This window comes from Trachypithecus francoisi, unplaced genomic scaffold, assembly GCF_009764315.1.
Source record: "Trachypithecus francoisi isolate TF-2019V2 unplaced genomic scaffold, Tfra_2.0 Lachesis_group13, whole genome shotgun sequence".
In the NCBI taxonomy this organism is placed as follows: domain Eukaryota; kingdom Metazoa; phylum Chordata; class Mammalia; order Primates; family Cercopithecidae; genus Trachypithecus; species Trachypithecus francoisi.
The window spans coordinates 102,479,008-102,504,921 of record NW_022681458.1 but is presented as its reverse complement, the minus strand read 5'-3'; the positions used below and the strand labels follow the sequence as shown (position 1 = coordinate 102,504,921).

The 25,914-nt window shown below is 35.3% G+C and overlaps 1 protein-coding gene across 1 annotated transcript in view; it reads right to left on the bottom strand.

Annotated features, from left to right (window-relative positions):
• The window catches only part of LOC117095052 (low-density lipoprotein receptor-related protein 1B), a 1,687,268-nt gene that overhangs the window by 339,214 nt on the left and 1,322,140 nt on the right, over positions 1 to 25,914 (bottom strand). Inside the window, exons 28-31 of the mRNA XM_033231629.1 lie at positions 12,242 to 12,373; positions 10,675 to 10,902; positions 1,554 to 1,728; positions 777 to 871 (exon numbers count right to left, since the gene is read on the bottom strand). Of these exons, the coding sequence (XP_033087520.1) occupies positions 777 to 871; positions 1,554 to 1,728; positions 10,675 to 10,902; positions 12,242 to 12,373 (630 nt within the window). The remainder of the gene's footprint in view (positions 1 to 776; positions 872 to 1,553; positions 1,729 to 10,674; positions 10,903 to 12,241; positions 12,374 to 25,914) is intronic.

The following is a 25,914-nucleotide window of genomic DNA, read 5'->3' as shown; positions in this document are numbered from 1 at the left end:
TAAATTAATGTAACTTAATACATTGCAAAAATTATGTTAAAAAATTAATCTTCCTGTTCAGATAATGTTTCTTCCTCGCCTAATGTGATGGTTAATATTGAGTGTCAACTTGTTTGGATTGCAGAATGCAAAGTATTGTTCCTGGGTGTGTCTGTGAAGCTGTTACCAAAGGAGATTAACATTTGAGTCCGTGGACTGGGAGAAGCAGACCCATCCTCAGTCTGGGCAGGCACGATCTAACCAGCTTCTAGCATAAAAGCAGGCAGAGAAAGAGCAGACTTGGCGAATCTTCTGGCCTCCATCTTTCTCACATGCTGGATACTTCCTGCCCTTGAACCTCATACCTCAAGTTCTTCAGCTTTTGGACTCTTGGACTTAACACCAGTGATTTGCAAGGGGTTCTCAGGCCTTTGGCTACAGACTGAAGATTGCACTGTCGGCTTTCCTACTTTGAGGTTTTGGGACGCGGACTAGCTTCCAGATTCCTCAACTTGCAGATGGCCTATTGTGGGACTTCACCTTGTGATCCTGTGAGTCAATTATCCTAATAAACTCTCCTTTGTATGTTCATTTATCCTATTAATTCTGTCCCTTTAGAGAACCTTGACTAATAAACCTAACAGAAACCCAATGGATTCAATGAAATTGGTCAATTCCTGAATTTACTTATTTTACTAATCTTTAATATTTTCTTTTAGGATCTAGATCAAAGGTATATGTTGTACAAGTACAGGTTTGTCACATTGAAAACTTGGTGACTATTAAAAAATACTTACCAACTGGCTCCTTCTGATTCTGAAACAGAATCTTGCTATTACTGCCATCCATATTTGCCATGTTAATTGTGTTTCCATCGGTCCAGTAGAGTTTTCTTAATTCAAAAGAGATATGGATTGAAAATATTAGATGTAGACCTACTCACTGAGTAGAAATATACACTCACTTTTTCCTCCTACATACATGATTGAATATTTAGCTAAGACTATAGTAAATTATTTTCTTTGTTAAGTAATTCATCAAGATTGAATCCTCTTGGCTCTGAAGAAATCAGACGCAACAGAGGGTAACAAACTCATTTCTACCATTGCTGTTGAAAGCACTAGAGAGAAAAGAATCTCTTTTAGCTCTATGTAAGCTCCCTTAAGGGTACAAGGTGACCATCCAAAAGATTGAAGAATCTGATCTACATAGCAGTGACCATGATACTAACATGCTGTACATGCATTTTTAATCACTGGCTTTCAAAATGAAAGTAACCACTTTCTCCTACATCTCTTTTTATTCAGAACTGTCATTTCTTAGAAACATAAATTAATGAGATCTTACATATGTCACAGATATGTATGTTGGTGTAGGATATATATAATCTCCAGATAATAAAACTCTAACCAGGAATCTCTTTTACAGTTTCCATATTTAAATTTTTTTACTCTTATGGCTGTTTTATATATATATATATATCTCCTCTGAATTAAATAGTGTTTTTACATAAAATCAGAGCAAAGGTCTCTGAAATTTTGGAAAAGCTTAAAAAAAAAATAATCATACTTTACCCCCTGACTGGGTGAGCTGCAAGACACTGTGGCTTATCGATTCCATGGATAATTGAGGTTTTCAAAGAGCCATCTAGCCTTGCCACATTAATTTGCGTTTCATCATATTCTGAGCTAATCCAGTATAAATTACGTGACACCCAATCCACTGCTAGCCCTCTGATACTCTGAATATCTATAAAATAGGAAAGAGAAGATTTAAAAGTGAATGAAGGTTTTCATTGTATTGGCTCTCCAAGTAGTTATTTTCTATCTGAGGGAAAATTTAATTTACACTTTAATTTGTTAGCTAAAATCACACAAGATTGTAATCTCATTCCCTTATCAGCCCTTCTTAAGGCACGAATAATCATTAATGTCTTACTGCAGAGCTATTTGAAAACCTGAAGCAACAATTAGCATTGAAATTACACTAACAGTCAATGATTCACTAGTAAACACTTAGGAGCAAACACAGGCAGCAGTCTTATGAGCCAAGGTGACCAAAATTCAAAGTAGAGTAATAGCTTCTCCAGTTGGTAGCACATCTTTCTAGTTAGGAGCAAGTACTTGTGGGCCATCAACAAATGGGCTATTTTATGTTTTAAGTGCCAAGTTGTTACTAAAATGAAATAAAACAATTCAACTTTCCTAAAAGAATCACCAGAGTTGAACATCTTTCAAAACAGATAATTAAGAGGAATTGACTGAGAAGAGAAAATCCAATAAAATCATTTTAACATTCCTTCAATGTGGATTTTGCAGAAAATTCTGAAATTGAATTAAGTTTGGATTTGTTACAGTCAATATAAATATTTTGGTTGTTATTCCTGTATTATTGAATTAGACACCTTTTAAAATAATTATGGAATTTAGGCTTAAATATAATTGCACATTCCAACTTTCACTTAAAAATTGCACCTTTTCAAGAAAAACAAAAATAAAGTGTTATAAAGGATGAATGCAGAAAATCTTTTCAGAAATATTAACATATAAAGTAGTCCAGTTTAGTGTCCAATTTATAGCATTTGATTACCTTGATTTTGGTTTTATTTTATAAAATTTTAATATTTTCTAGCATTCTGTACTTAGAGCTCTCGAGACCACTACTTCTCAAACTTACAAGACACCTGGAGACTGTTAAAATAAAGATTCTAATTCAGTAGTTCTGGGGAGAGGCCCAAGATTCTGTTATTGCTCAAGGTTGGTGATTCCAATCAAAACTTCCGAGCAGCTGCTACTTAGTTCTAGTCGAATTGCTATATCTCCCATTTTTATTCTTTTCAGAAGAAGCCACAAAGCTAGATTTTTTTAATGTGAAAGTGGAAACTCCAGATCTGTAAAGTATGCCAACTAGTTCAAAACGTAAGACAGCAAAACAAGATGTGGGGGCCTGGCAGTTCTGAGTCAGCCGTAAAGTGCAGTATTTGAATGGTAGGTTTCCAGCTTACATTTCCATGCCAGAATCTCAACTGAGCCTACCTTGCTGCTCAAAAATCCTTTTAGTATTTCTAAGTAACTATTAATCACAATTGCCTTAGAAGATATTACTCGTGTTTCCGGTTCTCTTCAAATCAAGAACCCTCTCACTCTGCAAATTACTTTTCATGATTAATGTACAGGTAAGTTGGTGAATTTCAAATGTAAACTTATTTCTCAATCTTAAACTTCACATTTCTTCTTATTTTTAATCATCCTCAACCAGTTTTATTTTTATTTTTTTAGACAAAAGTAATATATCACTTCCTTAAAATTAAACCTGCTATATCTTATATATATTTATTTCCCTCACTCAGAATTTTTATTCCTTCTTCCCCTTCTTTCACTCTCTGGAATTAATTGGTTGCTGAGAGGCTGTATTGATGTAATAAGAATATTTGGGTTGATGTTCAGGTTGAGTGCCTATTTTTGTCATTAATCAAGTCATTTAAATGTCTTTTAGTCTCTTTTCTTACCTGTGAAATGGGCTACAGATAACACATAGGATTGTTATGAATATTATAATGTATTAGATAATGTGTATTTATGCAGCCTAATGTAGGGCTGAAGAATATTTTGTCAATCTAAGAACTTAATATTTTCTGCATTTTACCTTGGATTGTTTGGTATTGGCAAAAATAATAAAATAAGTTTCTATTTCCCCTAAAATACTTGTTCTTCAAAGTTGTTTTTGTTTGTTTGTTTGTTGTTTTTGTTTGTTTTTGTGGTGGGAGGTGAGGGGTAAGCATTGTCTCTGCTGCTCAAAATCCTTTTATTCATTTATGATAGACTCTTAGTAATATGGCCTGGAGAATATATTCCACTCTTAAATTGTAAAGCACAGCCAAATGAAAGCCATAAATATCTATTTAGTCTTTTGTCAATTCTATAGTTCATGCTCTCTCAAATCTCTTTCCAGCTTTAATATTACAGTAGTATCCAGCATTTCCTCTTCTAAGCAATTGATTTATTTGCTGCCAGGTTATTTTTCTGACTACAGAGCTTTGAATCATGACCTTCACTTGCCCCAAAGTATTCAATAGCTTCTAGCCACCCAGAATGTGATGTCTAAATTTCTTAGTCTGCTTTTCCATATAGTGTGACTATAGCCATAGTACTTTCCCAGTCTTATTTCTCACTATTTTTAACCAAATGCTTTACACTTTAACCATATTAATATGTTTTCAGATTTCCAGATATTACGTGATCTTTCCACACTATAGGGAAACTATTTAGATTTCATAACCTACTCCCATCACCACTTGCCTGAATTTTATTCATAATAGGCTAGCTGATCAACTTCATCCCTTCAACCAAAAAAACCTAATCCTGTCTCTTGTTTATCCCAGCTGAAAAGAGTTTCTCCATCTGCCTAACTTAATAGAACTGTACCTGGTCGATCTCTTTTTACCTAAGGTAATCATTACTTTGCTGATATATAACTACTTTCGCATACGCATTTTGAGGGCAGGCTCTTTGCTACTTTGTCCTTTTGGCCCCTCTCCCCAACTGTATACAACATTGCCTTCAACATAAATATTTTTAATGAATTCCCCAACTGTATACAACATTGCCTTCAACATAAATATTTTTAATGAATTCATGAATAAATTCATGAACTACACAATCTAAAATTTTAAGAGTATCTGAACTAAGCTAAAAAAAGTCAAATATGTCTATGTTGAGGAATACGTATTTAAATACATACTCAAGCAATCTTATTTTTTTTTCTTTTTTTTTTTTTGAGACGGGGTGTTGCTCTTGTTGCCCAGGTTGCAATGTACAATGTGCAAAGTGCAAGGTTTGGCTCACCAAAAACTCTGCCTCCAGAGTTCAACCAATTCTCCTGCCTCAGCCTCCCCAGTAGCTGAGATCACAGGCATGTGCCACCATGCCCGGCTAATTTTTTGTATTTTTAGTAGAGATGGGGTTTCTCCATGTTGGTCATGCTGGTCTCGAACTCGCGACCTCAGGTGATCCACCCACCTCGGCCTCCAAAGTGCTGAGCCTAATTAGGCGCCCAACCTAATTCTAATTTTTTATTCTTAACATTTTTCTCCCACCAGACTGAACTTTCTAATTATCATCTTTATGTCTAAAAGAATACTCTTGTTTTTGGCTATCAATCACTAATTCCCACATTTGGTTGTTGCAGAGTGCTCTAGTAAACTCATCATAAGCGTATGGGGGGAAAAATAAAAATAATTATATATTTTATATTTTTCTCTTTTTGGTAAAAATATTGAAATAATAAATTCTAGGTCTAACATTTGTTTTTAAGTAAATCAGAACAAGACCTCTGAGTATGTTTCTCAAGAAGTTTAATTTTCCAGTCCTGGGGTCTCTCATTTCTGGAACTGAGACTAATCGTAAAGTATATTCTGAAAAGCCCTTTATTGCCACAAAACTGATGCATGACAAATTGTAACTTTCAAATGCATTGTCGAGATCATAAGACAGACAGGAAAAACTCAACATGCTAACATACACTCACACATTAGCTAAAACTATCAAGGAAGACAAAATGGGATTACAGAAGCGGGTGCAATCATAAAGGCAAATGCTTGCACTGAGAATGGAGAGCTTCATGCAGTATAAATTACTCAATGTAAGAGGGTTCAGTCCTTAAGCTTACAAAGAATGCGTGAGCTAAATAAGAGTGATCTTCTGGATATAGACACACCCTAGTGGACTCACACTTCCCATTAAGTTCATCCTGAGAACAAAAAATAATTAAAACACACACGAAGAAATGAAATATAAGAGAATAGTTAAAAGAAAAATAAACAAAAGGTCCGAGCCTCCAAAACCTACATATTCATAGATTATTATCTGTAGGATAAAGACAAGGTGGAATATCTTAATGGCATAAATGATGCTTTGAATAATAATAAGTGCAATGATTCCTTTTAAAAGATTCTCTTGGAAGCATGAATACCAAAAATAACGTGATATTAAAAAATACAATATAAAAAATAATTTTTGAATGTGTTAAATAGCAGTTTAGGCACAGTTCAACTAGAGAATTAAAAAACAAATTGAAAGAAGTTAACAGAGTTAGCACAGAGAAACAAAGAAATTAAGTGAGTTAGAAGACAGACTGAATAGTCCAGCACATTTATTAGAGTTCAACACATAAATTAGAGTTTACAAAGTATAGAGTACAAAGACTGAGTTAGAGAAAACAGGATTTTTCAGGATTTCTTCCCCCTGGACTGATGAAAGACAGGACCCCATAGAAGATACAACTCTAGGTAGCAAAATACAAATATTCTCATGAGGAAAAAGGAAAGATGTTATAAGCAGCTAGAGAGCAAAGAGACATCACCAAAAGAAGAATGACAATTAGAAAAACAAGGGGATTCTCAATAGCAATAGAGGAAGTCAAAAGATAGTGGGATACTATCTATCTACAAAGGAATGACAGAAAATAGCTCCCAACTTGCAGTTTTGTACTGAAGAAAATTATTTTCAAACTATTTGCTCCAAGCTACTTACAGCAAATAGCTCATGTGGGCAATCTATACATTAAGAAGAGCTTGGTGTTTCAGGACACGTAGAATGATAAGGCTGGCAAATTATTTCTACATCCCCTCAAGAACGCTTGAACCCGCTGGGCGTGGTGGTTCATGCCTGTAATCCCAGCACTTTGGGAGGCCGAGGCGGGCGGATCACCAGGTCAGGAGATCGAGACCATCCTGGCTATAACATGGTGAAACCCTGTCTCTACTAAAATACAAAAAAAAAAAAAATAGCCAGGCGTGGTGGCGGGCGCCTGTAGTCCCAGCTACTCGGGAGGCTGAGGCAGGAGAATGGTGTGAACCGGCAGGCGGAGCTTGCAGTGAGCTGAGATCCGGCCACTGCAATCCAACCTGGGCGACAGAGTGAGACTCCACCTCAAAAATCAAAAAACAAAAAACAAAAAACAAAAAAAAACAAAGAACGCTTCAACCAAGGAGGTAGTGTTTGTCTCAGAAAATTAGCTGGGCATGGTGGCCGGTGCCTGCAATTCCAGCTACTCGGGAGACTGAGGCAGGAAAATCGCTTGAACCCGGAAGACGGAGTTTGCAGTGAGCCGAGAGCGCGCCACTGCACTCCAGCCTGGGCAACAAAAACAAAACTAAGAAAGAAAGAGAGAAAGAGAGAGAAAGAGGGGAGGCGAGGGGAGGGGAGGGGAGGGGAGGGGAGGGAAAAGAAAAGACAAAACGAAAAGAAAATGGCCCACTTGAGAAGAAAATAATGGGAGATGATAGGCACAGTTAATTTCTTCGGGGCCCAATTTTTGAAGCTGACCCCACATTAGATTCAGACTAAGGAAGATAAGAAAATAAAGTCTCTCAAGAAACAGACCAATAGAGAGAAGGCAGTTAAGTGAGAAAATACAGAGACCCACAGTGCAGAAGTAAGAGAAAGGTTTCCACAGAGTCATGGAATTTCTAAAAGATGAAAGGATAAAATAAAGTACAATTACTAGTGGGATTTGAGATCCTTTGATGAGTTCAGAAGCTAAATTGTCAAACGTTCATCTCAAGTTTTTCTGCTAATAGAAAGATATATCCATCTTTAACAAAGTTTCATTCTGGAAGAAATTGAAAGGCAACATTATTCAGCCCATGGGGTAAGTCAGAAATGGAATCATCCTTGAAAATACCTATTCCTCAAACTTTATTATGTCCAATTGATTGTTAAGTTCCTTTATGTTCTTACTCTTTGATATCTCTATAATTTGTCCATGTTCCTCCATCTGTATTTTCCCCACCCTAGTCCCAGCTTCTGGTATCTCTTACTAGAGCCACTGTAACAGCCAACTAACCTGTCTCTCAGCGTTCACTGCTCATCTACCCCCAACTCGTAGAACTCTCTACTAAACACAGTAAAGTGGCCTCTTCCAAAGGCAAAGCTCATCATGTAGTCACACCCTCCCTGAAGCACTTCCTTAATTCCCATTATTTTCAGAATTAACACAAACATTAGATACTTGTCTTATAAAGGTTGGCATAATTTGCTGTCTATTTCATTAGATCTTTCAGCCTGTACAGGTACATCCCTCTCATTCTGTGCTGCCTACCATTCAGTATGTCTTGACTCTCCTTAAGTTTGTTACTATATAATGCTCAGGCTGGGCGTGGTGGCTCACGCCTGTAATCCTAGCACTTTGTGCGACAGAGGCGGGTGGATCACAAGGTCAGGAGTTTGAGACCAGCCTGGCCAACATGGTAAAACCCTGTCTCTACTAAATATACAAAAATTAGCCAGGTGTGGTGGTGGGCGCCTATAATCTCAGCTACTCGGGAGGCTGAGGGAGGAGAATAGCTTGAACCCTGGAGGCAGAGTTTGCAGTGAGGCAAGATAGCACCACTGCACTCCATCCTGGGACAGAGCGAGACTCCATCTAAAAAAAAAAAAAAAAGTTGCAATATTTTTCAAAATGACTGAATGTGTAATTATTGCTCCTAATGAGTATATGTATGAATTATTAGTGAGAAAACATTTTTGCTCAAATTTTGGTTGATAATTGTGAATAGAATCTGCTAAATAGAAATAAGTCTTGATGATTTTCTCAATGATAAACTCACCAAATTACTACTAGATACCAGTTCATAATTAAAGACAGAAAATTGTCTCCTATTTTTTTTTAAGATAAAACATCTTTTGATCTTTATAATTCAGAGCCTTTTGGGTAATATTAAATATTTATAATAAAATACTTGAACATTTTTCTGTCAGATTTTGGTGAATTTCTTGAGGGAAGACCACCTAACAGATTGTCAATCTTGGGAGACACCTAATGTCCTTTACTTGGAGTTTCAAGGAATATAATGACATTTCATCAGTCATTGTTCTTATTTTTAATCCAGTCTAACAATGATTATCCAACCACATTTCCCCCTGCCCTTGTAAAAAATTCTGAACAAAGAGGAAATCTTTGCATTCGCTTTTTTATAAAGACTGTTGTTTTTTAGCAAGTTTGAAATAAATATTTAAACAAGCTTATAACCAAACCATTCAATAAATTTTTTTAACAGTGCTAACCTGAGATCAGAAAAGAGCTAGCTTAAATACAACTGTATTTCAGTGGTCAAATACTCTCAGATCTATTAATGGTACTCAAGCTAGCCTTCTAGTATTGAAAAGGATTGTGAATAAAACCTGCACTTCCTATTGCCTTCTTTATGACATTTACCATTGCTCAAATATGTCTGACTTTAAATTTTCAATAGACTTTAAAGCATAGGTGTTTGATGCATCTATATGGATTGGTATTACTCTTTTCTCCATCCCCTTCCAAATCCTTCTACCAAATTTAGGTTGAAGAGAAACTGTGTCTTTGGATATTCAGTCATGGCAAATAGTAAGTGCTCAATAAAGACACATTCAATAAGAGAATAACTGACCCAGAAATCACAATATGCCAAACTTTAAGCAAATATTAGGATAATTCAATACTAAAAATTTAGAACTCAACCATGATGTGTACACATATGTCTCACTTCAGCTATGTTCTCTATGTTGGGACAAGTTACTGCTATTTTTGTAATGGTTAGGCGAACAGCATTCTCATTCAACCTGCTGGGTCAGGAAATAGGAACAGTTTTCCTGTTTTATTTGTTTAGCCTAGATCTATAAAAATATGTGCAAAGGGCAGTTGTTTATAAGCTTAAGTAAGGGAGGGAGGCTGGGTGCGGTGGCTCACGCCTGTAATCCCGGAACTTTGGGAGGACGAAGTGGGTGGATCACGAGGTCAGGAGTTCAAGACTAGCCTGGCCAAGATGCTGAAACCCCATATCTACTAAAAATACAAAAAAAAAAAAAAAAAAAAAAAATTAGCCATGTGGGGTGGGGGGTGCCTGTAATCCCAGCTACTCAGGAGGCTGAGGCAGAGAATTGCTTGAACCTGGGAGGTGGACGTTGCAGTGAGCCGAGATCGTGCCACTGCGCTGCAGCCTGGGTGACAAAGTGAGACTCTGTCTCAAAAAAAAAAAAAAAAAAAGATAAGCCAGTCCTTCCTAATATCCTATATTTTATGTATGCAAATGTAACCATTCCTCCATCAGCAAAAAAGAGGCTTTAAGTCTGTTTATTTAGACATGTCATTTTTAAAATTTTTTTTTTTTTTTTTTTTTTTTTTTTTACTTTTTTGGAGGGATGGAGTTTTGCTCTTCTTGCCCATGCTGGAGTCCAATGGTATGATCTTGGTTCACTGCAACCACCACCTCCTGGGTTCGAGTGATTCTCCTGCCTCAGTCTCCCAAGTACCTGGGATTGCATGTGTGTGCCACCACGTTCGACTAATTTTGTATTTTTAGTAGAGACAGGGTTTCACCATGTTGCTTCAGGCTAGTCTCGAACTCCTGACTGGGCCTCTCAAAGTACTGAGATTACCGCCATGAGCCACAGTACCCAGCCGAGAAATTTTAAGATGATGTGTTCTGAAGTTTTTCTTCACGTGAATGTAAATTTCCAGTTATCATTCTGCTCTGTGCAATTTAATTATAACATTCTACAATTGGAAGGATGTAGCATATTATTAAATATCTAACCAATTCTAACTTTCAATTAACAGCATAGAGTTGGGTAATAGAGAAATAATATAAAAGACTTGTGATTATTACAAATTGAATAACAAACATTTTTAAAGTTATAACATGTACAAATCTTTTACCTCTTGAAATAACAGTTTCTAACCCAGTTCCATTAATAAAAGCTCGTTTAATGGTTTGTGTTTTAATATCTGTCCAATATAAACGTTCCTCAGATGCATCGAAGTCTATCACAGTAACATCATCAATATCAGGAACTGTAAATGCCGTGATAAAGTTAAAATATGGATTGTCAATATCCACTCCTCTGATTTCAGAACGTCTTGCATAAAGAAGAAATTTTTTCATTTCTAAAAAAGAAATAGAAATTGTTTTTCTCTTATGAAGTTGGCAAGCTTGAAATAGTCTAGAAATTCTAAAATATTACTTGATTTAATACATGTTAACTCCTGAACATCATAATCAATACTTGATGGAAACAATGAAGTAACAATTTATCTATTTTAAATTAAGGTATTTAACAGAAACAAATGTAAAATGAGTTAGAAGCCTTACATCATCATTTTTCTTTGGCTAGGAACACCCAGATATTCTCAGTAATCAATTCTCAGTGACCTTAGAATTTCAAAGTTGCTAAACTACATAAACTCCAAGTGTCAAATACCATATTTGTACTTTGTACATAATTACAATATTGTATTCCATGACAAGATTTTGAGGGACTCCAAGAACAGTTTTTCTATACTGTCTTTGAATAAGATAAAACTAAACATGCTATTAGAAATCTCGTATATATTTTTCCTATAAAAATTAGGGCTCAAATAATTTAAAGCATGCTTTTAGTGTATTTTTTTGTAAATTTGTGATAACTAACATTGTGAGGCATTATATCACTTTTACTTCCATAGATGCCTTCCTTGCACTACATTTGTAAAATATCAGAGCAAATAGAAATAGTAGTTACAGATATTCTGTTTTTTGTTGTTGTCTTAGTTTATTGGTGTTGAGATATGTTATTATTATGTAAATTAAAACTACATGTACCTAAATGCCTGACTTAGCAATTTTGGTATTTTTTTCTGTACTTAAAATTAAGTAATGTTTTGCAAATAAATACAATTATTAACAGAAAGCAAAAATTTTTATTCACAAAATTTATCTGTTTTAGTTCAAATGCATTATTTAAATGTGTGGGTGTTTTTTTTTTTTTTTTTTACAAATTTTTCCAAGTTATATATTTGACTTCACTTTTTCCCCTTTCGAGTTGATAATTCTCTACCAAATGATGCTAGAATGACTTTAGAAGAGCAGATTAAAGCTGTTAAGCACCTCTTTGTTATGCAGGTTACCTACATCATCATTTTCTGATAATGCACTTTCACTTAAAAATCTTCCTGTTTTGCAGAGATAAATTCTGCTAACGTATCAAATAAGAAAGTAGTAAGAAAAAAAATGAATAAGGTAATAAATAACAAAGTACAACATGTCACATATTTAAAGAATTTGTCAGTTTTCCCCAGAGCAGATGAATAATCAATAGTGGCTAGAAATAGCACCATCACCTAAAATATTTTTGAAAACAGAAAAAAAAACTTCCTCTGTTTTAATATGAGTAAAATCTGAATGCTAATATAATTTGAGAGAATTCAATTTTATTTTTATTTTTGATTAGAACTATAAGAAATTTACCATAGCAGGTCTTCTTGTCTGAAGAAAGCTTCATCAAGTGGGGGCATGCACATGCAGCGCTCCTATTGTGATTGATGAGACACATGTGAGAGCAGGGGCCTTTGCCGTCATTCGCTGCACAAGGATTGGGAGCTGCAATTACACAGTGAAATATGAACAGTGAAGAAGGAAGGATGTATTAGGGAACCTCTGAGGTTGACAGGGGTTATTCACCTAATGATTCAAAGTAAAGCTTCCTACATAGAACCCATTAGTAGGGTGATTCATATGACAATAATAGACAATCATACACAGGAATTACATTAATGAAAACATTATTTCAAAGATAACTAAGAAAACTCCATCAATTCTCTCTCAGACAAATGGCATGCATCCTATTGCTTAGAAGTAGTGGCCGGGTGCGATGGCTCACGCCTGTCATCCCAGCACTTTGGGAGGCCAAGGCAGGCAGATCATGAGGTCAGGAGATCAAGACCATCCTGGCTAACACCGTGAAAACCCATCTCTACCAAAAACACAAAAAATTAGCTGAGCGTGGTGACACACACCTCTAGTCCCAGCTACTCAGGAGGCTGAGGCAAGAGAATCGCTTGAACCCGGGAGACAGAAGTCACAGTTCTTGCTTTGGCACACCACTTTTAAATGCTTCCTAGGAAACTGCTGTTACATATATACCTTTCCTTCAAATGCATGCTCTTCTTCAGATGAGGCCTCTGTGAAGAAATGTCTGTCTGCTTTCATGATTAAGTCATCTATTTTGTTACTTTTTCTGTATTAACTAATTCCATGGCTAAGGATTGCTCCACTTGTACATACTTAGTCAATTCCCTTGTATAAATAAGTTATGATTTTTCAAATTGAGAACAGAATATTAAATTTTGCAGCTCAATGTCATTCTGTGATGGCATTGAATGTCTTGAGACATTTTGAATTTTATGTTTCTTGTTCTGTCATCATGTCTTTTGGATAAGATTTTAATTTATCTAGTATCTTTAATCTTATTTTTATAGAGCCTATCTAGTAGAAAAATATCATTAGAACTAGACTACTAAATTGAAGGCAGAAACGAGTTATTCTCGTAGCCCCATCAAGAAAATGTTAGTTTTCGACTCATGAGTGGTATCTTCCAACCATGTCCCCTTGCTTGAAGTAGGGATAGGGTTGACACATGCCCAAAATATGCCACCTTTGCCCACTGGAAAATGACAGAAGCAGGAAGGTCTCTGTGACCTTCGCTCCACCCTTCTTTCCTGAAACAGGTCAGGAAAACTAGAAAGGATTTTCTGACCTTCCCTGAAGCAGATTACAAACTCTCATGTAGAGGTGCCCTTCCTAAGCCCTGAGGAAAGGAACATCCTTATGTCTGAAGACACAGGGACACAGAAAAGAATCTGAACAAACAGGCCTTGCTAATTTTTCCCCAGTTTATTACCATTAGATCATACCTCCTAGCATAAAACTACCCAGATTTTAACCATTTCTTCAGGTCTTTATTTCCTCAGAAGGCTCCTGGGTCATATAATACTTGTATTAAGTTTGTGGTTTGTGTACTTTTCTTGTTAATCTGTCTTTCATTATAGACCTCAGCCATGAACCTGAGATGGATAGAGAAAAGAAATTTCCTCCCCCTTACAGAAGTAAATAGCAGTCCTGTGGGGTTTTAAAACACAAAGAATACAAATCAAAGAGACAATAAAAGTGTAGAGGATATAAGAAATGAACTGATTTGATAAATATTCAATGCAGTTTTTGGCAATTTTTAACATTCCTCACATCAAGATGATAAAAGTAATAGTGTCTTTGTATTTGCTAAAAACAATAAATAAATAAATAAATAAATAAATAGAGGAAAATAAGAGACTCACGAACAACTCATTCTCCTAAGAAAATTAAGAACAAAAGATATTAGAAAAGAGTAGAAGCTATTGTTCTAGAGATTCCTTTCTAGCTCAATCCTTTGTCACACAGAATAAGTAGTTCTTTTTCTGTTCTTTGTTATCTTTCGATTTTCTGTTATAATAATTGAAGTCCCTAAGGAATCACAAGTTAGAGAAGCAAGAAAGTAGGTGGGAAGGAAAGGTAGAAAGGTGTTACAGGACAGGAGGAGGAGTGAGTAAGAGGCAGTGTTAAGTGTCATATATCAAGTCAAGGTTACCCAGTCAGGTAGATAGAAAGAGAAAACCCAAATCCCCCCATACCTGAAAAAATAAAATAAAGTAAAATGAGGAAAGAGAAAAGAAAAAAGATAGAGGAGTAAAAGGGAAGAGAAGAAGGAAAAAGAAGTTTGTTCAAAAACACTAGCATAGGAAATGCTATTTCTTGGGAAAATTAAAAGCATAATCCATAACAGTCTAATGGTAGATACTTGAATTTCACTTTGAGCATCATTATTTTTAGGCCAGAATCATACCAACTCTTCTCAACACCCTATAATTACGAAAAAAAAAAAAAAAAAAAAAAAAAAAAAAAAAACATACTTTTTAAAAGCAAAGATATTAAGTTTCTACGTACGTACTAAAATAAAAAATTGCATTGGCTTTGTAGCCCAATGTCTTATTAATAACACTGTAATGTATAATTCACAATATTTTGTGCTTCACAGAATGAAAAATCCACAAAGAATTCTTACTTTTCATTTTCATCTCTTCTCACTTTAAAGGATTCAACAATATTATTTCAAAGTTTCTTTCCAAACAAGTGCTTGAACACAGCTACCTATTCCAATTACCCAATTTAAAAATACTGTTTATAATACTCACATTTTTATAGAAAGCAGGGATTAGCAGACAGTAACCCATGAGACAAATCTGGTCCACTGACTGTTTTTGTAAATAAAGTTTTATTGAAATATAACCATGTACATTGGTTTACATATTAGCCATGGTTGTTATCATACTGCAATAGTAGAACTGAACAGCTTCAATAAAGACCACATGACCCACAAAGCCTTATAGTATATATCTATTATAATTAGATAGTAAGTAGCTATTTTATAAGAGACACTACTGCAAAATCCAGTATGATTGCAGAGGCTGTAAACTTCTAACAAAGCCAAGCCTATTTCATCTATTTGTATCCAAAAGATGGAAAAGCCATTGATCAATGGAATGCTATAATCAATCTTAACAGATGAAATATAAATACAGCTGGGCAGACTGGGTTCACCGAATAGCTCATATTGTCTAAACTCAAACTGACAAAATATAAAACCTTAGAGATACACCTGTAATACCCCCCACCTTTTATGTATGCATTGAATAAAACATTATGAAGCACCTAGTTGTTTAAAACACTGTGAAAAAAAAAAAGCTGAGATATAATAATGGACGAGTTCTTACCCCAAGGTGCTTAGGTTTCCATACACTAACCTGGTACTCAATTCTCTTCAATTCTATGGTCACTGGCTCAGTTTAGGTTTTCTCCATTTCCTGCATAGATTGTTACATGAAACTCCTAACGAATCTTTGATATCTAGACTCCCTGCATTACATACAGTTATCTTTTTAGAACACACACTTGATCATATCTGGTTTAGAAATTTAGGGTCAGGCATACCAATAATCCCAGAACTTTGGGCGGCTGAAGTGGGATGATTGCTTAAGTCTAGCAGATAGAGACTAGCCTGGGCAAGACAGGTAGGTCCATCTCTACTGGAAAAAAAAAAAAAAAAAAAAAAAATGAATGACTTCCCACGGTCTACCTCACAAAGCGTCAGCCTTATCTCCTACTATTAATATTTCCCCTAAGACTCTTCAGCACTAGTCAGACTGGTTTCCCTGCTACTACCATTTACCCTCCAGATCTTTATTCTGATCCACTCTCTGTTTACTTTTGTTAAAGAAGTGATCAAGGCCAGGTGTGGTGACTCACATCTGTAATCCCTGTGCTTTGGGAGGCCAAGATAAGAGGATCCCTTGAGCCCAGGATTTTGAGGCTACAGTGAGCTATGATCATACCACTGCACTCCAGCCTGACCCACAGAGCAAGACTGTCTCTAAAAGCAAGTAAACAAAAAACAAAACAGAAGTCATCAACCTTCCAAACACACAAAATTTGTACTCCAAAGCATTTTTTTATTTCTTATTCACTGCCATATTTAATCATTTCTCAAGTATTGTACAGATTTTCTCTAATATGTGTTTCCTTTCTTTTTACCTCTACTCTTCCAACATATTTCCAAATTCATTTCCTCACCTTTGAATGACTGCTGTGGCTATGTAACTGGTATGCCGTGATACTGTCCCAGATATACCCACCTCTCTTTCTAAAACACGAATCTATCTTCCAAGCCTCATCTACCACTTTCCTTCTACATACACATTGTGTACACACTAAAAGGTATTTCTCATTATTCCCTGAATATCTATAGTTTATTCTCTTCCACCTCCACATGATGTACTTTTCTTCCCCTAGAATTTCATCATCAGTATCTTTACATTAACCTTTCTTCATGTCCCAGCTCAATTCATTTTTCTGCCATGAAACATTTTCTAATGATGTCAGCTAATGCTGATTTATTTCATCATGAAATATTGGTTGTAATTATTGCTTTTACAAGGCAATTAGACAATTCATTGCTTGCTGTCCTATTTTCTAGTTAGTGACATTTGTTCATATATTTTGTATTAGTATGTGTTGGACTTTCTAGCTAAACCAGTGGTTGGCAAGGTTTTTCTATTAAAGGCCAGATGGTAGATATTTGGACTTTTGCAAGCTTTATGTTTTCCATAGTAATTATTCAACTCTGCTACTATAACACAAAAGCAGCCATAAAACAATAGGTGAATGAAGAGGTGTGACTGTGTGAAAATAAAACTTTATTTACAAAACAGAGGGCTGAATTTAGCCTGAGGGTTGTAGTTTGTCACTTTCTGAGCTAGATAAGTGATATGCTGGCAAGAACTAAGACATATAAATACACACACACACACACACACACACACACACACATATTGGTTTTTTTTCCTAAAATTTTTATGGTATCTATTCTTGTGTTAGAGGTAGGGACATTTGGCTTCATATGCATGTACATAAATGTATATGGGTATATATTCTAAAACTGCAGCAATCTAAAAATCTAGAAAGTTATTCTTCTAGAGTACATCATAGCTGCAGGTGAAAAGATTAAATAATGCACAACTACAATACTTTATAGGAGAAACATGTTAATTGTGCAATCACCCAAGACTGATGTGCGCTCTGGGAAGAAAAATAGTATCATTAAATATAATTTCACATTTGATTCAAACTTTATTTAATTATAGTCCATTTATCACCAGGGGAAAAGAAAAAAAACATTTTAAATCTAAACAACTAGTTTTTCCAATAAGTTCAAAATACACATAAATGTTCATGCAATATAAAATATGTATAGCTGTTTACCTAATAAAACCATATTCAAAGCAGAATGCCAGGATCCAATTTGTTAGGCAGAGAAAGATTTTTCTCCCTCCCATGTAGTCATTTTTGATAGTAACTAATATTCATCCTATTAATGAACCTTATGTGCACGAAAACAATTACTATTGTAATAAAATAATGTTTATTAGCAATTTTCCCTTAGGAAAGGACTTAATAGTTTTAAAGAAAGGAATTTTCAGAAGTGCTTTGCAATGAAACACTAATCTCAAATCCTATTTTCCCTATGACAAACATCTTTAAGTGATAAGTTTAACATTTCACATTGAAGAATTTGAGTGAATTCCTTATTTAAAATATATACACATAAAATATGTGCAAGTAAAGCATGCTTTACTTTCACCATATTTTAACAGTACTATTTATAAGGGAGCTACTTTCCTCAAATTATGTCATACTTTATGAATTAATTTTATACTGTACTCTATAAAGTAGAATATAGGATGTCTAAAAATTTTATCTTATCTTTTACAGGTATCTCTACAGAGAGAATTTTTTAAAACCACAAAAGAAATTTCCATCTGTATGCAGGTTTTGGTGTAAAAGGACGAAAATATATATGTAATACAATGTTACATTTATAGGGGAAATGTGTCTTAAAATACCAACTAACTTTCAGTCGTTCTAAAGAGATGGTATGTCTTTCTGGTATCTTAATTTATTCTCTGTTACTGTCACTTGTTATATGCTTTGAAAGAAAAAAAAAAAACATGTCAGGGAAGTTCCTATTTTTACAATGATTCTGTATTCACAGTATTTTAAAAAACCATCTAGGACAGTGGTTCTCAATCAGTGGTGATGGTGGTGATTTTGTCTCCCAAGGAACATTTGGAAATAAATTGAGACATTTTTGGTTGTTATGACTTGGAGTACTGTTGGCATATTAGTGAAAAGAGGTGAAGGATCTAATAAACATTGTATAATTCACAGGAAGTGTAGCTGAGAACTATCTAGTCCACAACTAACAGAATTATCTGGCCCAAAATGTGTGAAGTTGAGAAGCCCTGATTTTGGAATAGAACTAGGGATTCTGCATTTTAAAATAGGATACATGTTAGATCAAATAAATCTCATACCGATAGTATATAAATATATGAAATAAAGAGACACTAGATACGAGTAAACAGTGCAGAGAATAATACAATGTATTATGTATGTATGTATGTACGTGTGTAACCTCTATCCTACATGTTATCTACTCTGCTAAAAATATATATAATATATATATTTTACATATACTATATATTTTATATATCTAGAGAGAGAGAGAGGGGAAAGAGAAAGAACAATTTAATTTATATGACAAGTAGTTAGATCTTTCTTTTACTCTTTAAGTTTCAGGGTACATGTGCAGGATGTGCAGGTTTGTTACACAGGCAAACATGTGTCATGGTGGTTTGCTTCACAAATCAACCCATCACCTAGGTTTTAAGCCCAGTATCCATTAGCGATTCTTCCTGATGCTCTCTCTCCCCTATCCCCACCCCTCAGCAGGCCCCAGTGTGTGTTGTTCCCCAAGTGTCCATGTGTTTTCAACGTTCATCTCCCACTTATAAGTGAGAATATGTGGTGTTTAGTTTTCTGTTCCTGCTTTAGTTTGCTGAGAATAATGGCTTCCAGCTCCATCCATGTCCCTGCAGAGAGCATACCATTCATTTTTATGGCTACATAATATTCCATGGTGTATATGTACCACATTGTCTTTATCCAGCCTAGTTAGATTTTCTTTTTTTCTGAAAAGACAGAGTTTCATTATGTTGCCCAGGCTGGTCTTGAACTTGTGAGCTCAAGTGATTTGCCTGCTTCGGCCTCCCAAAGTGCTGGGATTACCAGTGTCAGCCACCAGGACTGGCCTAGATCTTAACATAGTGAATTGTGGAAGCAAATAATTTAAGCAACCTGCAAATATTTGAGATTCACCTCCACCATGCTGAAACATGTCTTTCAGGGTATTTCTTTTTGACAAAAAAGAAAAAAAAAAAAAAATACCCTTTTATTAATCATGTGAAAAGTATTCCACATAATTCTAAATGAAAATATTAATAATCCAATATGAAATCCCTCATCCTTCAGGTTTTGTAAGTAATACTTTGTCCTCTAAGGAGCGAATTAGTAAGGGAGTATCACTAATATTCTTAAAATATAACATTTTTTGTTTTTTTACTGTGAAGTAAGATTGTCCTGTTTTCTTATAGATGCTGTCAAGAAAAGTTTAGTTTTCTATAGAAATGTTTTTCTGATGCAATTGGAGGCACTTAAATCATTTCGATGTTAAACTTACTTTTTGAGAAACAGCTTGAAATGTTCCTATAATGGACAGTGGGATTTAAAAAATATATATTTTAAAAGTTAAAGAAATAATAATTTATTTTATCATATTATGCTAGAAAATGTGCCAAGTGTTTTATAAGCATTATTTTATTTATTTCTCTCAATAGTCACCTTTGTTTATGAAAATAAATTGCCTTCATCTTGCAAAGGCTAAACTTAACTTTGAGAAGGTAAAAAAGATTAAGCCAAGATCACACAAGTATTAAAAGGAGAACAGAAAGATTCAGGTTCCAGAGTCCAGGTTTTAACCACTACTCTACAATACACAACCTCTCTATGTGAAACAATTCATTCTGATTTATTCACTCGTTCATTCATGGGCCAATTCATGGATGTCTTATAAAACAGGGATGCAAAATGGAGACTGAGTTCTAGAGTATAATTGGTATAACTATATTTAATCTAATTATTGTTGTAACTATGGAGAAACCTCTCAATGTCTTACTCATTCTCTCTTTTTCTGGGTTTTGATTCTTTTTTAAAAGGATGTCATATTATTATCTAAAACAGTTTGTATATTTACCAGTTGCTATGGTTTTCAAAATAAAATTTAAAAGGAGATGAGTCAGTAGCCTGACTTTGAAAGTAAACTAAAACGTTTCTGCAAAAATAGTACTATTTTTATCAACAAATGCTTAAGACCCCTTTAAACCAAGTTCTGTTTACATGAAAAATAAGTTTCTACAAAAAGAGAAAAACATCTTACAATTGGTGAAAGTCTAACAGATAAAAGGTTTGCAACACTATAATTAAAGTAACAGTCACATTCTTGATTTTTTTAATTCCAATTAGGGCAGCTAAGAAAAGAAACACAAAACAGAAAAACCCAGGGTGGTAGATTCTTGCCGGGTTTATGAGAAAATTTAACCCTGCACCTGGAGTGGTGATGAAGAAAACACCTTTGGGCTGAGCGGGCACACAGAGAAGAACGACATGGCAGATGGGTGGTAGAGAAAGAAGTATACAAAAGAAGAGTTACATTTCACTTTTTCCATGCTTACAAACAACTACCTTACAGGGTGGGGGAGGAGAGTTTGGTGGCAATGTGTAAAACAACATAAGAGAATTGTGCATCTATCTATCTATCTATCTATCTATCTATCTATCTATCTATCTAATCTATTTAGTTTACTTAACAAACACTTATAAAGTGCTTAGTGCTTGCCAGGTATCTTCTAACTGCTTAAAAGAGACTAATGTGACTGGGTGCAGTGGTTCACACAGGTAATCCTAGCAGTTTGGGAAGCTGAGGGGGGCACATCACCTGAGGTCAGGAGTTCAGTATCAGTCTGGCCAACATAGGAAAACCTCATCTCTACTAAAAATACAAAAATTAGCTGGACACGGTGGCATGTGCCTGTAATCCAAGCTACTTAGGAGGCTGAGGCTGGAGAATTGCTTGAACCTGGGAGGCGGAGGTTGCAGTAAGCCAAGATCGTGCCACTGCACTCCAGCCTGGGAGACGGAGTGAGATTCCATCTCAACGACAACAAAAAGGAGAGAGAGACTGATGTATTTAATCTTTATAACAATTCCATGTTACAGATTTACAAACAAGCAAACAAATACCAATGTAGAGAAACAAACTAATACTAATGCACTAGAAGTCAGGATATGACAAATTTGGAATTTGAACCCAAGCAATCTGGCTCTACACTAAGCTGATTGCTATGAAGGTATTTTTTTTAGAATTTACTGTTTGACTGAACAATATAGTCCTATTTAGTAAATTATATTTTGTAGTAAAAAGAGTTGAAAGTTATACTAATATCTAATGCCAGACATATTTAGGACCACGAGGACATATGCAAACAAACCCACCAAAATTGCTCTCACTAAAATTATCACTGACCTCCTTTCAGGTTGCCAAATCCAATGAATACATTTATGTCTTTATTTTTATTGGCTTTTCTACAAAAGCAAATACTGTTGGCTAGTGTTAGCTTGAAACTTTTCCCTTTGTGTGTGCGTGTGTGTGTGCACGCACGTGCAAGCTTTCCCTTTTTGTCCTGAAATCTGTTGGTGCCCTTTTTCCCAGCATTCTTCTTTCCCTTCCTTTTTAGTGTTGCAGTTCTCCAAGGCTCTATCCTTGCCCTTTTCTATTTTCTGTAATACTCCTAAGAAATTGTTGGGAACAGGCCCCCCAAAATCTGGCCATAAACTGTCCCCAAAACTGGCCATAAACGAAACCTCTGAAGCACAGTGACGTGTTCATGATGGCCATAACACCCACGCTGGAAGGTTGTGGGTCTACTGGAATGAGGGCAAGGAACACCTGGCCCACTCAGGGCGGAAAACTGCTTAAAGGCGTTCTTAAACCACCAACAATAGCGTGAGTGATCTGTGCCTTAAGAACATGCTCCTGCTGCAGATAACTAGCCAGAACCCATCCCTTTATTTTGGCCCATCCCTTTATTTTCCATAAGGGATACTTTTATTTAATCTAATATCTATAGAAACAATACTAATGACTGGCTTGCTGTTAATAAATATGTGGGTAAGTCTCTGTTTGGGGCTTTCAGCTCTGAAGGTTGTGAGACCCCCGATTTCCGACTTCACATCTCTGTATTTCTGTGTGTGTGTCTTTAATTCCTCTAACACTGCTGGGTTAGGGTCTCCCCGACCGAGCTGGTCTAGGCAAGAAATCTTACCTACGTTTTGCCTTCAATCTACAATTGAATAACTACGAAAGTTCTAGTTTTAGCCGAAACCTTCCTTCCTTTTTAGCCCTAAATATTCAACTGTGTCCCAGAAGTGTCTCAAATTCAGCACATTCCAAAGTTTAATTTTTCAGCTAATCCTTTAAATCAAGTGTCTGCAAATGATGGCCTAAAGGCTAATACTGGCTAGTGAGCAACTTGTTTATACGGTTGGAAAAAAACCCAAATGAAGAATACTATTTCATGGCACATAAAACTTGTATGAAATCCAAATTTTGGTGTCTAGAAATTAAGTTTTATTGGCACACAGCCACACTTATTCATTTCCCATATGACTGCTTTCACATTACAACTGCAGCAGAGTAACTGCAACAGAGAACACACAGCCCACAAGTCCTAAAATATTCATTAATATTATTTGGCCTTTCACAGAATATATTTGCTGACCCCCTCTCTTAAAGCCATCCCATATTCTTCCTCCTTTCCCCAGGTTCCCCACTCAAATCTCTATCACTACTTTTTATTGATCTCACCTCTAAGTATATCTCATCAGAGACCATTTCACGTACAAGCATCTCCCAGATTTTGACATCAGCCACCTCCTGATCTACTGAAGTAACTTCCGGTGATGGTTATCTTTATATGTAAACTTGACTAGTCTAGCAAATGTCTAGATAGCTGGCAAATAATTATTTCTGGGTGTATTTCTGGAAGAGATGAGTATTTGCATTAGTATACTGGGTTAAAAATTTCCTACCCTTGCCAGTACAGGGAAGCATCATCCAATCTGTTGAAGGCCCAAATAGAATAAAAAGGTAGAGGAAAGGCAAGTTTGTTTCCTGTTTGAGCTGGGATATATATCTTATCCTACACTCCATCATTGGCACTCCTGGTTCCCAGACCTGGACTTATACCATTACCCACCTACCCTTCCTGGTTTTTAGGCTTTAAGATTTGGACTGAGTTACACCACTGGTTTTCCTGGTTCTCCTGTTCACCTACAGTAGATTGTGGAACGGCTTGTCCTCCATAAGCATATGAGTTAATTTCTATAATCTCTCTATCTCTCTGTGGGGGGGTGTGTAACATATATATATATATATATATATATACACACACACACACACATACACATATATTCTATACACACATATACATACACGCACATATACACTTCAATCCTGTCTCTCCAATCAATCCTTTACAAATTTCTATCATGAAAATCTGTTCTTTTTACTCCTTTGACCATATTTTTTTTTAAATGTTTTTCTCCTTTTCTTAGAGAAATGGTTCTTAAGGCAGCATCATGTCCCCTGGGAATTTGTTAAAGATGCAAAATGTCAAACCCCACCTAAGACCTACCGAATCAGAATCTCTGGGTAACACCCACCAATATGTGTTTTAATAAGCCCTCCATTAATTTTAATGCACACTTATGTTTAACATCATTGGAACCATTTATCCCAGAGGAAAAAACTGTGTATTTCTTTGTAGGGATATTATTTGAGTGTGAGCATGATCTGACCCCTGCCCAATCTTGTCTCTGATTTATTATTTCCTTACTTGTAGCTGCTTCTATCTGCAGATGTGGAAATAAAACCCCTCCAAGTTAGTAATTTGCCTCAGGTAACATGGCTAGTGAGTGACATGAGGGAAGAATTAAATTTAGCTAATCCCAAGGTTTGTTTTGTTTTGTTTTTAGTACCACACCCTGCTACTTTGTAAAATACATTTACTATACTCTTACATTCAAAGTCCATCTATCATAACAATGTTTGTATTTATCCTAATTGTTAATTTAGTTTGTTCCACCTCTTAGACTATAAACTCCAGGAAGGTAAGGAAGTTTATCCAAGGAGAATGTCAATAAAACATGACTCTCTACTGCCATCTGGTGATAAGATGCCACAATTCCAAGAGGAATATATGTGCATTCAATGTCTTCTGCCTGTAGAGTGTAGTGAGTAAGACAAAAGCTTTGGCTTCAGACTTCCTTTCAGATAACAGAATGATTACTCCCTGGCTGTTAGATCTTGAGCAATTTACTTAGTATTTCTCTGTCTTAGGTTCCTCATCTGTAAAACTGGGTTGCTAACAATTTTTCTCATGGAAATGCAATGATAAGTTAGCTGCTATTAATATAATTATCAATACTGTTATAAAGGACTTAGCTAGACTCTATAGTTGGCACAAAGAAATAAATGTAACACTGTTCCTTAAATATTTTATAATCTAGGTGACTAGGTAAAACAGGGTTAGGAAACGATTAATGAATAAATAAATAAATAAATAACCATACAAGCTTTAAATGCTGAGTCCTTATGGTGTTAACTATTAATGTAGAGGGCGTAAAATTTGAGCTAGTATAAGAATTTATAATCGGTATGTGTGAGAAGGAGTCTCAGATGGAGAATTGTTTCTGCAAGTCTTTGCACACATTGAGACTAACACCTCTAAAGTACTAATAAAAATGATATAATTGGGTAACCCACTCAGGTCCCCTTCCATGCTGTGGAAGCTTTGTTCTTTTGCTCTTTGCAATAAATTTTGCTGCTGCTCAGAAGAAAAAAAAAAAAAAAGATATAACTGCACACTTACATTACAAAGTCATAATCACAAAACCATTTTTATTTAATTCTTCATTATATAATCCCAGATCTCATTATCCAAACAAAACCTAACACATGACCCAAAAAGTGTTTATTGTAAATGAGTTTTGTTGTCGTTGTTTTTTAATATACCTGAAAACTAATCATTGTATTTTGCTGATAAAATATAGATTCGATTACTTCATAAATGTGAATTATATATTTTCAACTTAAAGAAAAACCTACATTGTGTTAAATGGTGATTAAACTCAACATTTGCAAGATCCTGTGATTGAGACACATGATCTCCAGTTTGAAAAAGCAAGTACAGAGAGGTTAAATAACTTGCCAATAATGTCCAATAACATATTAATAGCTGAGATTCATGAATCTGAAATAAAACGATGCTAATGATGAAGGGTACATCATGCAATTAATAAATCATATGTTTAGGATTTGAACCCAGGCCATGCCATTAACTCTAAGCTTGGCTCCCTCATGCTGTAATTTTTTTAAATTAATATTTACAATACCCACTATTGCTCCTTCATATTGCATACGTTTCAGCTTTGGTTTGTTTCTTCCTAATCCCATATAACAACAACAGTAAAAACCAAAGCAATCTAAAATGCATTTCTAAAATATTCTGCTTAAATGTCCAATAACCAATTTGGAA